General features: G+C 40.4%; 1 protein-coding gene across 13 annotated transcripts in view; it reads right to left on the reverse strand.

Annotated features, from left to right (window-relative positions):
• The window catches only part of BDP1 (BDP1 general transcription factor IIIB subunit), a 55,272-nt gene that overhangs the window by 36,291 nt on the left and 2,774 nt on the right, over positions 1-16,207 (reverse strand). For 11 of the 13 annotated variants that reach the window (XR_013958693.1, XR_013958694.1, XM_080636920.1 and 8 more), the window contains exons 2-12: positions 10,704-11,253; positions 10,022-10,125; positions 8,824-8,883; positions 8,208-8,348; positions 7,206-7,339; positions 6,540-6,634; positions 5,895-5,949; positions 5,354-5,497; positions 2,886-3,173; positions 2,387-2,567; positions 1,236-1,395 (exon numbers count right to left, since the gene is read on the reverse strand). Coding sequence is in view for 11 of the 13 variants with exons in the window: in XM_080636920.1 (XP_080493046.1) it covers positions 1,236-1,395; positions 2,387-2,567; positions 2,886-3,173; positions 5,354-5,497; positions 5,895-5,949; positions 6,540-6,634; positions 7,206-7,339; positions 8,208-8,348; positions 8,824-8,883; positions 10,022-10,125; positions 10,704-11,253 (1,912 nt within the window). In the remaining 2 variants the exon portion in view is untranslated. The remainder of the gene's footprint in view (positions 1-1,235; positions 1,396-2,386; positions 2,568-2,885; positions 3,174-5,353; positions 5,498-5,894; positions 5,950-6,539; positions 6,635-7,205; positions 7,340-8,207; positions 8,349-8,823; positions 8,884-10,021; positions 10,126-10,703; positions 11,254-16,207) is intronic. The other 2 variants (XM_080636921.1, XM_080636919.1) reach the window with 1 other exon arrangement.

The following is a 16,207-nucleotide window of genomic DNA, read 5'->3' on the forward strand; positions in this document are numbered from 1 at the left end:
CCCCCCTGAGCCTTCTCCATCTCAAGGCTAACTATCCCCACTCTTTCAGCTTTTCATCACAGGAGAGATGACATTAGTCTACTTTGCAGCCAGGACACATGGTTGGCTCATGTTCAATTTGGTGTGCAGCTGGGCTCCCAGGTTTCCTCCCTATCCTGCTGCTTTTCATCTGGCTGGCCTCCAGCACGTCCTGGTGCCTGGGGTTGTTCCTCCCCAGGTGCAGGACTTGCACTTCTCCTTGTTGAACTTCATGAGATTCCTGTCAGCCCATTTCTCCAGCCTCTCCGGATCCTTCTGGATGGCAGCACAACCTTCTGGTGTATCAGCAACTACTCCCAGTTCTGTGTAATCTGCAGATTTGCTAGGGGTATGCTCTGCCTCCTCACCCAGATCATGAGAGAGGAATATGTGGCATTATAAACAAAAACAGCTTGGAAAACATAACCAGGAACATCATAAACATGAACAGAAATGTCTCGAAAGTACAGTTCTCATCAAACTACAAGCCATCATCTTAAAACAGTCCGAAGAATACACTTTTTAAATTAAGTAAATAATTAAAGGAATGAATTTTAGCATTCAATTCACCACAAATGTACAGATTTATGCAGTAAAGCAGCTAGACAAACTCACAAGCAGGAGGTGCATCAAGGGCTTGGAAAGAGGCCAGATGCAATTTCAGAAGGTTCCTGAACTGCTGGACCTGATTAGACTGTACTCAAAGAAAGATCATTCAGTCTTGGTCTGGTTTCCTAGATCTTTCCTGAAACACCTCAAGGCAGCCAGTACCAGTGGACAAAGGTTTACACAGGTTTCCATCCTGAGGCAGCACGAACAACTCAGCTGCTCAACCTTCTCAAATCAGTTCACAGCCCTGTGCTAGTAAGTGTAAGCCAAAACTTGCTCTGAAGTTTTACTGTTGATCTTATACTGCTTCACTTGTGAATAATAAAATTATTCAGCTGTTTAAATTGTCTATGAGATAAGCCAAGCATGCACAGATACTCTCTGAATAAATGTAGTGCAACAGACAACCCAGTAAAGCCAACCAAACTGGTAGCATTTAAATTTTGGTGACGTTCTCAGACTTGTTGCCTTTTTTTCTGCCTAGTGGTAAAACCATCACAAAACCAGCCAAAAAAAAAAGAGCTCTGATTTACAACAATACTGTAATGGTTAAGACAAATTGCTTAAGAAGTAAGAGCTACATTAAAAAAAAAAAAGTATATACATACCTTTGTTTCTCTAGTTTCTTCAGATTGTCCTTCTTTGCTTCTGATGTTTGAAACTGGTAAGTCTGAAATCTGGCTTTCCTGTGATACATCATCTCTAGTATCTAGTGTTCTCGGTTTAGCAGGTTCCATTTCTAGTGTAACATCATTGCTATCTTCAAAGCTGAAGTCAATAAAAGCACACAAAACCATATAAATGTATTTTAATTAAAAAAGCATTATCCTTTACAGATCGGTCAAGTTGCATAAAAATTACACAAATTTGACATTAATAATGTGTTTCAGAGTATCTGCGAAGGTTTTGTGGTATTTGCAGGATATGAGCTTTAATATAACTTCTGTAGTACTATTACAAGGTGTTAAAATCCCATCTCATTATTAGAACAGACTTTAATAGAAACTGTATGCAGAAACTTTTTTTTCTGATTTTCTGTAACAATCTATATTGAGTTCAAAGACAAATCTGTTCCTTCGAATGATTCCAATCAGGTATTAAAGCACATAAAATTTTCTGGGAATCTGCATGAAATAATAAATAGTACAACACAGTTAAATACAACAACTGACACATTAAATTCTGAAGTAGCAGTAACAGCTTCATAATGACTTTTTAGATTTACCACTTCCTTATATAATAAGCTTTATAAACATTCAATAAGTGAATAAACATTACTCCTTCTAGTAAGACAACGTCCAAAACAGAAATCAAAAGCCTGCCCCCCACCTAGGTTCTGCACAAATAAAATCCAAGCAACATACCTTTCCTACAAGAACCATGTTATTACAAACAGACATAAATTCCAAGTGTATAGCAATATTACTTAGCAACATTACCAAGGAGCGCTTTGAAAGAAATATCAGGCGTTAGGATAAGCTAATATGAACACTCAAAAGTGAAGCAGTTTTGGATGGGATTTTAATATTAACGTAAATCAATTTTACAGGGGCAGCCCATCAGGGGACATTGAGAGTGTAAATTAAAAACAGTTTACAAAACCCCAAGAATAATCCTCAAAACCAAAAAATCCCTGCCTATTCTGTGCCAGTTAACTTGATGATAAGCATGAATAAAACAAATATTAAAACTCTGAACTATTCTTATTTTACCTAAGCTTTTAAGATTTTAAAACATTACCTAAGATTTTAAACATTACCTGCATAAGTTGACATCACTTTCTCTCTCCATTATGTCATCCACTGGTAAACAGGACTCTGATCCCTCTTCCTCTGTAACAGCAGCCTCATCTTGTTTTCCTTCCATAACATTGTTCAGTTCTTCTCTGCAGCTAGTATGATCATCTTTGTTTGCATCACATACCACACTTTTTTCTGCTACTGAATGAGAATTAAATCAATTTGGACATTCTGGCCAAATCTTACAATTCCAATTCTCAAATCCTAGCTACAACAAAGCAAGAGTTACTTTAAGAGAAAAAAATCCCAGCAGAAAATGCCCAAGTATTAAGATTTAGGAGAACTGTTCTCAGCTAAAATAAAGTATGTTTAGACTTAGTATGAAAGCTGATTTTGAAAGGCATTGTTCCACAACTTCCCAACATAGACCAAAACTCAAGTTCTTATTTTTTAAATTTGCAATGTCTTTATGTAAAATTTATATTTGAATATTTGAAAGTGAGCATTTTTGCCTCTTACTTTTCTTAGAAGACTTCCCTTCTTCAGCAATTTTTGGAGGGACAACCATTTCTTCTGGAAGATTCTCCCCTTCCTGTTCAAGATCATCTTTTTTCTTCTTCTTTCTCTTCTTTTTTGCTAACACTGGCTCTAATGCAACCTGCTCTTCTGCCTTTTCAGAAATGCGCAAAGATTTCTCATTTTCTTTCTCAGCCGTCACAGCATCTGCTTCCGTTTCTCCATCAGAAATTCTAGCTTTGCGAGAACCATCTTGATCATCAGCAGCTTCTGTGCTGGCAGCTTTCGCTCCTGAGACAAAATAGTTCCTGTTTAATAGACTGGTGAAGTATTACGCAACCTAACTAGCAAAGATATCTCCACTAGCAACATCTTGTTAGTTCATACATCACTGCAAATATACTGCCAGGAAAATGAGCAGGACCATAAGAAGCCAGTTACTGACTTACCAGAAAAGCTTCAGCACAGATTAACTTCAACGCTAAACACGTTCTGCACATGGAACAACACTTCACCAGGGTAGTCAATATAAGATATAAAGCCAATTTAGTAAATGTTTTTGTTCCTATCCTTTTTAGCAGGTAGCACAGACACCAGGAAAAGTATGTGTTGCTATTCCTGAAAAGAACTGTATCTCTTCGGAAAGAAATTATAATAGCTGCAGAAAGTATGCCATGAAAAAGCAATTTTAATTATTTAAATTTTTAATCAATAAATGTATAGTAGTTAATAATTTTTTATTTACCTAAGAAAGATAAATTATTATCTAGTTAATAATTCACAAATTTTCTTCTGGGTTTAACAAGTTTTTAAAATCCTCCTCCCTCTCCTTTTCAGGATATTTTGTCTTGATCTTATATTTATGCAGAATATCAACCACCAAGAACCTTTCCCTATTCTTACACAAACTTGTTCCCCTGTAATTAAAAAAATCTAAAATGCAAGAGAAGTAGAAAGGCATACTCACATTCCTTTACACATAAAGTACTTTTAATCTACCACTGAAGTCTACAAACAGGATTCTGTCTGTGGCTCTAAGTCCTAACAGGTGGAATATTTTACTTAATCAAATCTGAAATCAAGAAAAGCAGCAACTATGTCAATTTTAACACTTAAAAAGCAATGTAGCTTCCTAGCTAGCATCCCCTTTAAAAACATTGTTCACTCGTTTGTTCCACAATACCACTTATGAAGAAAATGGGTCCTTGTGGAACAAACAAACGAACAACCTCACAGAATTAGCAGCGAATTTATGAAATGGTGTCACTATAACTGTTGCTAATTTAGGCACATCTCTGAAGGGTCCCTTAAAAAGTACTGAGGCAATAAAATACTATATGGTGATCAACAGTAATTAAAGAAAATCTTTACCCTCTATTTTGAACAGACCAGAAAACTAAAACAACTCTTATAAGACTTCTTGAAAAGAATCACACCATTCAAACTCAGGGAGTCAAACTATAATTAAAGGAGAAACAGAACCATTAAAAGAAGAGAGTTTTAAAAGTAAGAAAAATTTAAATTAAAAGTCACAAAAGAGCTTGCCAAATACAGCTTTAGCCCAAGGATTCTAAAAGTGAATTTGTTAGCAACTCATAAAGACACTGTCCTGGTTTAGCAGTAGCAGTCACTTTTTCTCCTTCTCAGCAGCTGGTGCAGCACTGTGTTTTTGACTTTTGGCCTGGGGATAATACTGATAAAAACTGATGTTTTCAGTTGCTGGTCAGAATGTTTACTCTGACCAAGGACTTTGTGAGTCTCATGCTCTGCCAGGGAGGAGGGGAACCCGGGAGGAAGCAGGGACAGGACACCTGACCCAAACTAGCCAAAGAGGTATTCCATACTGCAGCACGTCATGCCCGAGGGATGTAACTGGGAGTTACCCGGAAGGGCTAGTTGGCTGCTGGGTGGGGGCAAGCTATCGGTCGGTGAGTGGTTGTATTCTCTTCCCTTGTTATTTCCTTTATCATTATTATCATTGGTGGTAGCAGTAGTGATTTGTGTTATACCTTAGTTACTGGACTGTTCTTATCTCAACCCGTGGGAGTTGCATTCTTTCGATTCTCCTCCCCGTCCCTCCAGGAGCGCGGGGAAGAAAAGGAGGGGGAGAAGTAGACTGCATGGTTCTAATCTACAGTCTGGGCTTAAACCACAACAGACACTTATCAACTATTAAATTAGAATATCCTGTTTAGAATATCAGTGCTTCAGACTGCAGAAGAGAACAAATTTCAGGGTGGTCTCAAATTCCTGTCCAGAGAAAACTCATCTCAGGAAACAGGCTGCTACCAGTCATCATCATCCCACACATCAGTAAACTATATCTGAAAAGGTTACACTATGTAGCCAGGATCCTCTTGCCCTCTCTGCAACAGGGAACGAAAAGATTGCCTACGTGATTTTTCCCCTGCTGGCAATACATTACTGACCACTGCTCTGTGAATGCGACCTTAAGCATTCTTCTGATGTACCTTTTGGCTTCTTTCGAGGCCTTGGAAGCTTCTTTTCCCTTGCCTTTTGGCTTTTAACAGTCTTATGCTTCCTCTTTTCCTCATCCGCTAAGACTTTCTCGAGCAACTGGGCAAAGAATTCAAAGTCAAAAGGCCGCTTTTCTTCTAGAAGATTAAAGCAAACAAACAGAAAGTATTTCAAAGTTGATAATTTTTCCAAGTTTCTGCTTTGTAAAATAATCAGTGGTACATGTTATGATGCTAAAAAGCAAAGATTATATAAATTTAAACAGAAAATTCTTTCTTAAAAGAATTTCTGTATCACTTGAGCAGGGACTAGAGTTAACATATATATGGATTATGGTAGCTTGGTTTTGAAAACAAATAGTAATAAGGCTACAGTACTTAGCAGTTTAGAAAATTGAAGAAGTGATGATACAATACACAAATTGTGCTACAATGTCAAATAATGTATTAACATGCTGCTCTCGGACTTACGTATGAAAAAAATAACTACAATTTAATGACTCATTGTAGGGTGGGGTACATTTACTTTACTTACTGAAAGCTTTGTCTATCCTCCATCCATTAGCTTTTTCCTCACGTTTGAACTTGTTCTAAAAGCAAAGGTATAACTGTCCCTTTTAGTAACATTATATTGTACTAAATGGCAGATCAAGACAAGCTTTCAATGCAACAAACTTTCTACCAACTAAAATTGTTAAACTTACATGCACACTCACAGAACACAAGTTTGTAATTAATTTTATATATAAAATTTGTTACCAATAGGTAACACCAGTTATTATTTTTTTTATTATTTTCAACATTTTTGTCCTTACTTCACATCTAAGCAGGGTTTGAAATATCAAAGATTTTCCCAGCTGGATACCATGAAAGAGGCCACACAGGCAACCCTCACCAAACATCCAATTATGCTTACTAGCATTCTTCAATTAAAAGAAAATAGAGACAAACTGTGTCTACGTACGCTAGATTCACTGAATATTGACTGGAATTCAACTCAGCATATCAATGTTTCAGATACTTAATACCTCTTGGAAACAGGTATTAAAGAAAGTATTGCTATAGATCCAATAAATATCAAAATTATCAATACTAATAGAGGAAGCATAGGAATAGCAAATGAGAAAAAGAAAAGTGAAAACAAACATTTACTTGCTTTACTGAGTGCTTCAATTTTTACCTTAATTTCTGCTCTGTCTCTATGAGGGAACAGCCGTCCAATCAAGGAGAAGTCTGTTCCTACCATACTGATTGCTAAAAAGAACATGTCTGTTTCTGGAGTGAGGGGAAAAAAAAAAAGAAAGAAGATTCACATATTTAAGTATTTAGTTGACCATCCTTCTTGCTACTCAAAACCACCAAACTTAATGCAACCAGATCAATAACTTTAAGGATATCTACTGTTGCTGCAAGCTCAGCTCAGCTGGAATATGTGTATTATTTCATCTAAGTACTTCTAATAACATATCTAATAACATTGCTGACTGGCCTTTTAACAAAAAGAACTGTCTAATCTGTTATAAAACTGAAGAACATGAAAAGAGAATCCAGAATCCGAAATTATACTTTTGATAAGGCAGACTAGATTTCCACAGTGTCTAAACATCCATGACAGAAGGAAATCAGAGACAGCCTTCATGTCACAAGGCACTGGGCTTTTTAAAAATGCCAGTTTTCACAGTAAGCATGAAAGCTCTGCTTATTCTAAGTGTTTGTAGGGTTGAGACTACATCACGCAAACAGATCCATTTACTCCACTAGAAATAAAAATTGTTGAGTATAAAGCATAGATGGAAAACTAAGATTTTTTTTGCAGACTCAAAACCTGAAACCAAAATATGCTCACCTTTATTTGACCATGGTCTTGTGTAACAACTTCTCCTGAAGCTAGAATATGTAGTTGTAGAACCACGTTCAAAGATGGGGTCATTTTCTTCTACAACACATGGACCTTTTGTTCTTAGAACTTCTACAGTTAAACTGGAAAAGCAAACACACACAGAGATTTATCTGAAAACAATGCTAACAAGAAACATAGTAGATGTTTACAGGCCAGCCACAAGTCAGTGTTTGTACTGTGTAATCAGGTTTAATAATTACATTAACACGCATTTTAATGAGACAACGCAGCAAAAAATCATTATCCTAGCGCACCCTGTACACATAAATATGATTTTTGTAAGATATAGTATAGACAGGCGTAATTAACTTAAATAAAAGAAAAATGCTGTCTTTTTAACATTCAAGAAAATTATTACGCAAAACCACAACAGCCTCTCCATATCCTTTTCATATACTTTCAAATTCTTTTACCAGGACTGCTCCATCCTTGGTCTAAATCTCATGCTAATAATACATTTGGGGAACTCAATAATTTGATAATCGTTACTTTAAAAAAGCCATATTCTAAGCTAAGTTACTGAAAACAGACTAATAAATCTCTATCGATATAAATATATAAAGCAGCAACATGCAAGATGCAAAGCTGGAGCAAGTCATACTGACAGCCAAATAACAGTAAGCAGACACACATGCTGTGAGAAACAAAGAAAGTTAACTAAAAAGAACGCATTCAGAAGTTTGACGAATACTCAGTATTTGTTCACTATAACAAAATATGACATCTTCCTCTCCATCTCCTTCTCCAAAAACATTTCTCATAGAGAAAGTCTGCACAACTACTGCTCATATTTTGCCACATGTTTGTACTGCTTCCCAAGTTAGGACAGATCAACTCTCAACAGAAATACACTTGCATTTGTCCCCATCCAAACTAACTGTTCTCTACTCACAAACTAAGCAGCAATGTACTGTATATTGTGCATGAGTCAGGCACCAAATTTGTTACCTTTCTTCATCCAGAATAATTGAACCATCTTCTGCTACTTTCACACGAGGAACTAGAAGTGAACCATCCTGACTCTCCTCCCCATTCTCTACTTCATCATCCTCCTCCTCATCTTCATGATCAGGACTTTTCTCTTCCTGTCTAAAATTTTAATAGACGAAGCAAAAATATTAGTTTTGTTAGTGTTTTGAATTGCTGCTCTGTATGCCAGACATTTAACACTTTAATGAACCACCCAGCAATTCAAGCCATCAGCAAGTTAGTGAGTACATAAACTCTAGAATCTGCTTTTATTCTATTGTAAAATGGACAAATCCAAAACCAGAATACTGAAAGCAAATAGTGAAAGCAAAATGCTCTTTAACCACCTTCCCCTCCCGAATTGCAATTTCTTATAAATATGGGCTATGATACTGAAACAGTAAAAAAAACCAACCAAACAAAAAAACAACAAAAAAACCCCAACAAAACAACAACAACAACAAAACCCCAACAAAAAAACAACAAAAACAAAACAACCAAAAAACCCCACCCTTACTATCACCACAGAAACATGGGGGTTTTTTAACAACAACAGAAAACTTTTTGACTATGATTATTTCCACCACCAACTTACTCTTTCATTTGACTTAGTGCAGAACTTTTTTCTGTTCTATTTTCTTCTGCCACTGAAGACCTAGAATTTTATAAAAAGGTAGAGATGAATGTTTGTACAGATAGATTTCTGCTTCATTCCATGAAACCTGCTTTATTGGGTAACAGACAAAGAAACACAAAGGTTTTTTTCAATTCTTTGTACCACATCTAGGCTTAGGTCTAATTGAAAACCACCACTGCTCAATGAATTTTGTGGGTTTTTTTGTATAAGCAAGGACAAAAAAAGATATTTCAAGCTGTAATCCACTGTAAAGGTACAGAGAATGTGAGAGCATCTGGTTCATTACCTGCTTAGGAATTTTTCAGTGTAAAAAAATAAAACAAACAAAAAACCCATAAAACAAGGGAAGTGAAAAATGTAATACAGAAGCACACAAACAGTAACAAACAGGTGGTAACAATACCAGAACACTGATCTGCTACTGAGAGAAAGAACAGGACTTAGGTAGCTGTACTTCTGTTTATGTGACTTTTTTTGGTAGACAGCAAAAAGGCCCTGCTCTGCCTGTGGCAGTCTGTGCGAGCCAGCTATATTAGCATTCCCTGTGTATATGCACTTCTGGGATTCGCACTCAGCCTTGCTACTAGCAAAACCTGCAAGGGGAACAGTAGCAATTCCATCTGGAATTTCCATTCCATCCAATGGAAAATGGAAAAACCTCAGGGGTCTTACTGTGCATTTTGCACTTCACCACCTGGGATGGAGAAATGCTTGGCTTCCTGTAGTCCACTAGACTGGGCAGGCAGTCATAACATCCCTAAGAGCCATAATTAAATGTTTAACAGCAGCTAATAATGCAAAACAAAAACAAAACAAAAAAACCAACCAAACAAACAAAGCCACCCAACCAACCAAAAAACAACAAAACACAAAACTAACCCCAAACAAAAAAAACCACAAAAATATTTCTATTATTCTGCATTTGCACAGAGAGAAATCAACACTAGAGGCAGATTCATGTTTTCATATTTCAGTAAGTACGCTAATCTCCATTCTTATTTCTGTATGAAGACTGAGTAGGCGTGCAAATGTCTAACAGCTTTTGTTACAATACTGCATCTAATACTCCAGATTTAAGAATTCTCATTTTCACATTAAATTGGTAGAAAAAGGAAAAATCATTTAACCTAAGGAAACAGAAAACAGTCATACTTACTTCATAGGATTGTTTTCTGGCAGATAGTATATCAAGTCTCTCATGGTCATTTTAGAACGATCTGGTGGAGAACGTCCCTCAATTATTGGAGGCTTCTGTTTCAACTGTTTCCACATAACAAGATAAAAATACCCTTAAATTCACACTGAAAGTACTTTTCTATTTCACAGATGAATATTTTTACTTATTTACAGAGCACCCCATTCAAGGAGGTTTGCTGTTCCTCCCCTCCCTCCAACGTTATCTTAAAAGTCAGAGAGGACAATTTTGACTTAGGTAACTTAGTCTCTCAAGAGAAATTTAATACTTGGCACAAGTGAAAAGTTATTAAAAATTACAGACCTTGGTCAACAATCAAGTTCAAAAGATACAAGGAACCCCAAATACCCAGCTTTTTAATCATATTTTCCAATTGTATTACCAACTGTGAAACTTAAAACCACAGGTCTCATGCAAAAAAAGCTTATGGGGCTAATCAAAAGATATATATAATTCCTGTATTATGACAGAATACAGTTCTACTACTGCTTATAAACAGACTACATACACTTGTAAGTACACAGACTATTAGCAGTAAGCAACTAATGGGCATCAGAAAACACCTCTGCAAAGAGATACCATATGTTAGGTGCATTACACATTTGCCCTTCACAGATGAGCATTACTGAACACAGATGCCTACCATCCGCTCTTTCTTCAGCTCTTCTTTAAGCATTTCTCTTAACTTCTGAGCTTTGAGGACCCTTTCACGGTCAGAACATACTCGTTTCTCTTTTAAAGGAGCAGGTTTCACAGGTAACTTTTCCTCCTGTGTTTCTGATCTTTCCTGTGTCGGTCTCTCCTTGAGCGGGGACGGTACATTCTTCTGCAAGGTATCATCATTTTTTTGAGCAGTTACATCTACAGTTTGCTCTTCGTTTGCTGATTTTTTCAGTGGGGAACTCTGTGGCACTTGTGGTACAGGTGTTTTCTTTTCAGGCAGCATAGGGGACTTTAAAGAGCTTTCAAAATTACTCTCCTCTGATGGAGAGGAATCCTTCTGAAGTGAAGCACTGCCTTCAGGAGCCTCTGATGCTTGCTCCAGTGGTTTTGATGCTAAACGCTGAGCAGATGAAGGTCCAGCTCTAGGTTTCAGATTGGGCATGGTGGAAATACGTCTTCTCCTCTGCACAGGCATCTCTGAAGGTTTACTAGCTTCTCCAGCACCATTCGATCTATCAGCCTTGTCATCACTGAAAAATTTAAAGGAGTATATATTAATCACAGAATAGTTAAGGCTAGAAAGGATCTTAAGATCATCAAGTTACTGGCTCCTGACAGGGGCAGGGACAACTCACACTAAACCATGTCACCCAAGGCTCTGTCCAACCTGGCCTTGAACACTGCCAGGAAAGGAGCACTCACAACTTCCTTGGGCAACCCATTCCAGTGCCTCACCACCCTCACAGCAAAGAACTTCCTTCTTATCAAAACTTTCCCTGTTTAAGTTTTAACCCGTTACCCCTTGTCCTATCACTACAGTCCCTGATGAAGAGTCCATCCCCGGCATCCCTATAGCACCCCTTCAGATACTAGAAGGCTGCTGTGAGGTCTCCACGCAACCTTCTCTTCTCCGGGCTGAACAGCCCCAACTTTCTCAGCCCCTCTTCATACGGGAGGTGGTCCAGCCCCATGATCATCCTCATGGTCCTCCTCTGGACTTGTTCCAACAGCTCCATGTCTTTTCTATGTTGAGGACACCAGAACTGTACACAATACTCCAAGTGAGGTCTCACAAGAGCAGAGTAGAGGGGCAGGATCACCTCCTTCGACCTGCTGGTCACGCTCCTTTTGATGCAGCCCAGGATACAGTTGGCTTCCTGGGCTGCGAGCGCACACTAAAGCCAGCTCATGTTCATTTTCTCATCAGCCAACACCCCCAAATCCTTCTCCGCAGGGCTGCTCTGAATCTCTTCTCTGCCCATCCTGTAGCTGTGCCTGGGATTGCTCCGACCCAGATGTAGGACCTTCCCCTTGGCATGGTTAAACTTCATCAGGTTGGCATCAGCCCACCTCACAAGCATGTCAAGGTCCCTCTGGATGGCATTCCTTCCTTCCGGCGTATCAACCGAACCACACAGCTTGGTGTCATCGGCAAACTTGCTGAGGGCGCACTCAATCCCACTGTCCATGTCACCAATAAAGATGTTGAACAAGACCGGTCCCAACACCAATCCCTGAGGGGCACCACTCGTTACCGGTCTCCAGCTGGACATTGAGCTATTGACCACAACTCTTTGCATGCTGCCATCCAGCCAGTTCTTTATCCACTGAGTGGTCCACTCATCAAATTGATGTCTCTCCAATTTAGAGACAAGGATGTCATAAGGGACAGTGTCAAATGCTTTGCACAAGTCCAGGTAGATGACATCAACTGCTCTACCCCCGTCCATCAGTTCTGTAGCCTCATCATAGAAGGCCACCAAATTGCTCAGGCAGGATTTCCCCTTAGTGAAGCCGTGCTGGCTGTCACCAACCACCCTGTTGTTTTTCATGTGCCTTAGTATGCCTTCCAGGAGAATCTGCTCCAAGATTTTGCCAGGCACAGAGGTGAGACTGACTGGTCTGTAATTCCCCGGGTCATTCATTTTCCCCTTCTTAAAAATGGGGGTTATATTTCCCTTTTTCCAGTCATCGGGACCTTCACCTGACTGCCACGATTTTTCAAATATGATGGACAGTGGCTTAGCAACTTCATTCGCCAGCTCCTTCAGGATCCACGGATGGATTTCATCAGGTGCCATGGACTTCTGCATGTTCAGGTTCTTAAGATGATCTCGAACCAGATCCTCTCCTACAGTGGGCCTAAGGTTTTCATTCTCACAGTCCCCGTGTCTGCCTTCCAAGACTTGAGTGGTGTGGTCAGAGCATTTGCCAGTGAAGACTGAAGCAAAGAAGTCATTAAGAACCTCAGCCTTCTCCAAATCCAGGGTAGCCAGTTCTCCTGATAGCTTCTGGAGAGGGCCGATGTTTTCCCCAGTCTGCCTTTTATTTGCAATGTACCTATAGAATCCCTTCCTGTTATCTTTCACATGCCTAAACTGTCCCCTGTTGCTGTTCTTCCTTTAACCCTAACCCACAAACTCTCTGTTGACTGATTACCTGTCCCCAGACAGAGTTCCATACTCTCCAGCCTATCCCTAACACAAACAGCAACTCCCCCTCTGTGTCTGCAGGGCCTGTCTCTTCTAAAGAGCCTGTAACCTTCCATTCCAACACTCCAGTCATAGAAGCCATCCCACCATGTTTCTGTAATGCCTACTATACCCCCGCAGACATGCACACATCCCCAATTCCTCTTGTTTGTTCTCCATACTACAGGCGTATGTATAGAGGCATTTGGGCCAAGCTCCAAATGAAGCCGGCTCATTGGCTGGAGCGGCTGAAATGTCTCTGCACTGCTCCGAGCATTTATTGTAGGTGCTGGCAACTGACTGGGTGTGTTGGGATGGAATGATGCCACCCTCCCCTAACACATCTAGTTTAAAGCAACCTTGACCAGCCTGGCAAGCCTCCTACCGAAACCGCTGTTCCCCTTCATTGTCAGACCAGCTCCACCAGCCTCCAGGAGACCCAGCCTCCCAAACTGAGTCCCATGTTCTAGATACCCAAACCCCTGACTGTGGCACCACTGCTCTAACCGTTTATTAACCTGCCAAATCCACCTGGCCTTTTTAAGGTCCTCCCCTTTATCCTGGAGAATTGACTAAAAGACTATCTGAGCTCCAGAGCCCCTAACCACCTCTTCCAGGGCTCTGCAGCCCTTCCTAATGTTCTCTGGGCTACTGCTATCTATATCACTATCACCCACATGGACAACTAGAAGTGGGTAATAGTCCGTGGGACTTATTAAAGCAGGCAGCCCCTCTGCAGCATCCCTGATCCATGTCCCTGATAGGCAACACACCTCCCTTGAAACTGGGTCAGGCTGACAGATGAGTGCCTCTGTGCCTTTCAAAGTAGAGTCCCCTACCACTATGACCCACTGGTTTTTCCTGGCAGCACCAGTAGAGATCTTCTTTAGCAGTGCACCAGCCGGTTGTTTCTGCTGCAAGTGTGTTTCCTCATTAGCCCCCTGCAGAACTGCAAAGTGGTTCTGGGTGGGGACATCAGATTTAGGAGGAAGCTCCTTGCTTTTGATTGTACTCTTCCTCCTTTTTTTCTTGTTTTTTTTTTGTTGCTGTTTCCCAGCTTCCTGGGTTAGCAGCCTCCTTCTTCCCTCCATGAGCTACAGTGGACGCTTAAGGCTCCTGCACAGTTTAGGCCTAGAGCAAGCAGTGCTGCTTCCTGTCAGCTTCCCTGACATCTTTCAGTCTACTGACAGCATTCCGCAGCTCAGCCACCCGCGGCAGGAGGACCCCCACCAGGGAGCACCGAGCGCAGCCCTGCCCATCGTGCACCCCTTCCTCACGAGACCAGTGCAGGCACTCTCTCTACACTCCGAGCTCTGCACTGCAGCCTCCTCTCTCATCGGCTCTGTCTGGGTGCCTACACTGGCCACCGCCGGGGCAGCCACAGCAGAGCTCCCAGACCGGGCCCTGGTCGTATGGCGAGTGCTCACCATTCCGCGCGCTTGTCCGCGCGAGCGGCCGCACCACGCCCTGTTCACCGCCCTCCCTGGGGCGGGTTTTTAATCAGTCAGGGCTGGTGCCGTCCCTCCTGGCACCGCCCCCCGCGAGTCAGCCGAGCTGCCGCTACGCTGCTGGTTACGTTTAACTACATCAGAAGTAGCATTTTAAAGGCGAAAAAGTTCAGCTTTCCTGGAAAGCTTTCTTAAGCATTTTTCCATCCCTTATGCAGAAATCATTTTCAAAGCGCAAGCACAACTGCCAACCACTACAATTTTCCTAAATCTGCAGACGCTTGCAGTGTTTGGCTCTCCAGCTGTTGCTTACAGTAAGGCAGCACAGAATCATAATTGAGTCATAAAGAGTTCCTTTTAATTTTACATTGGAACTATGCCTTGTACCTAAGGACAACCACACCCATGGTTCACTTAGCTATCATCAAAGAGAGTCACAAGAAAATGCCTTGGAAGGAATAGAAGAGCATAAACCCCCAGAGAAACTTTCCCAGATCCTCTCCAGCTACTGTCTACTACTCAGACAAATGCTGCAGATGATGGTTTTTGTATTTAACAGCCCCTCTTAAATGGCTGAATCAATTTGTCCTACACTGTGAGTTCATATACATTTTTAGTGCACAGAACATCCCTCAACAAGTTCGGCAGCCTCACTACTTGGTGCCTGTCTTGAACAAGATCCTCCCAGGTTCCATTCAACACCGTCTGGGTTTTCTATGGCAAGAGACAGTGGAAAGCAATTCTTTGTTCATCTTTTCCACACCTGTGTTTTGTTGAGTTTTAAATCAGAGTGCCACACCAGATTTCTGTACAGTTAAATACAATTTAGCAGAAATACAAAGATACAGCAAATGACTGCATTAAAAAAGGAAAAAAACTTATGCTCAGAGAATTTTCACTTGCCTGATAATCAACAAAACACATTAGCCATTTAGAAAACAAAACAAAGGAAAGTAACTTATACTACAAACACAGGTTTGAGCAGCTATGAAGGAACACATCAGGTTGGAACGATAAATATGCAAGATACTCTCACATTTGATTTTACTTTTCTTGCAGACTACACACAAACACATTGTGCAGTATGTCAAAAATTACTGCCCTCTGGAGATCAAATTGTATGACCCTCAAATCCACTCCTTCTTAACCTTCAGACACAGCCAGGTGGTCAATCTTTAAAATGCACTACCTAGAGAGCTCCCAAAAAAACTATTACTGCCTACCCTGTGATAAATCCCTAGGCCTGATTTCTCCTATTTGGTTGCTATATGCCTTCAAAAGCAACCAAAAAGTAAGAACCATCTCTACAGTGCAGTTTAGGGTGACCAGACAGAGGCAAGAAGGCAACAGCTCTCACCTGTACATTTTCTACTTGCTTCCAGGACTAAAAGTTCCCCTGAGACTCTCACAGCAGTTTTATGCTGGATTATTACTTTTTTTGCCCAGCAGAGCTGTGAAATCCACCACAGCATTCCGAAGTGTCTCTTCTTGTAAGTGTGTCATTTTTCCAAACCAGCGCTTTGCTATAGAAACTCCTTCCCAGCCACATCCCATATATTTCTCTG

The sequence above is a fragment of the Psittacula echo genome (assembly GCF_963264785.1).
Source record: "Psittacula echo genome assembly, chromosome: Z".
Lineage (NCBI taxonomy): Eukaryota > Metazoa > Chordata > Aves > Psittaciformes > Psittacidae > Psittacula > Psittacula echo.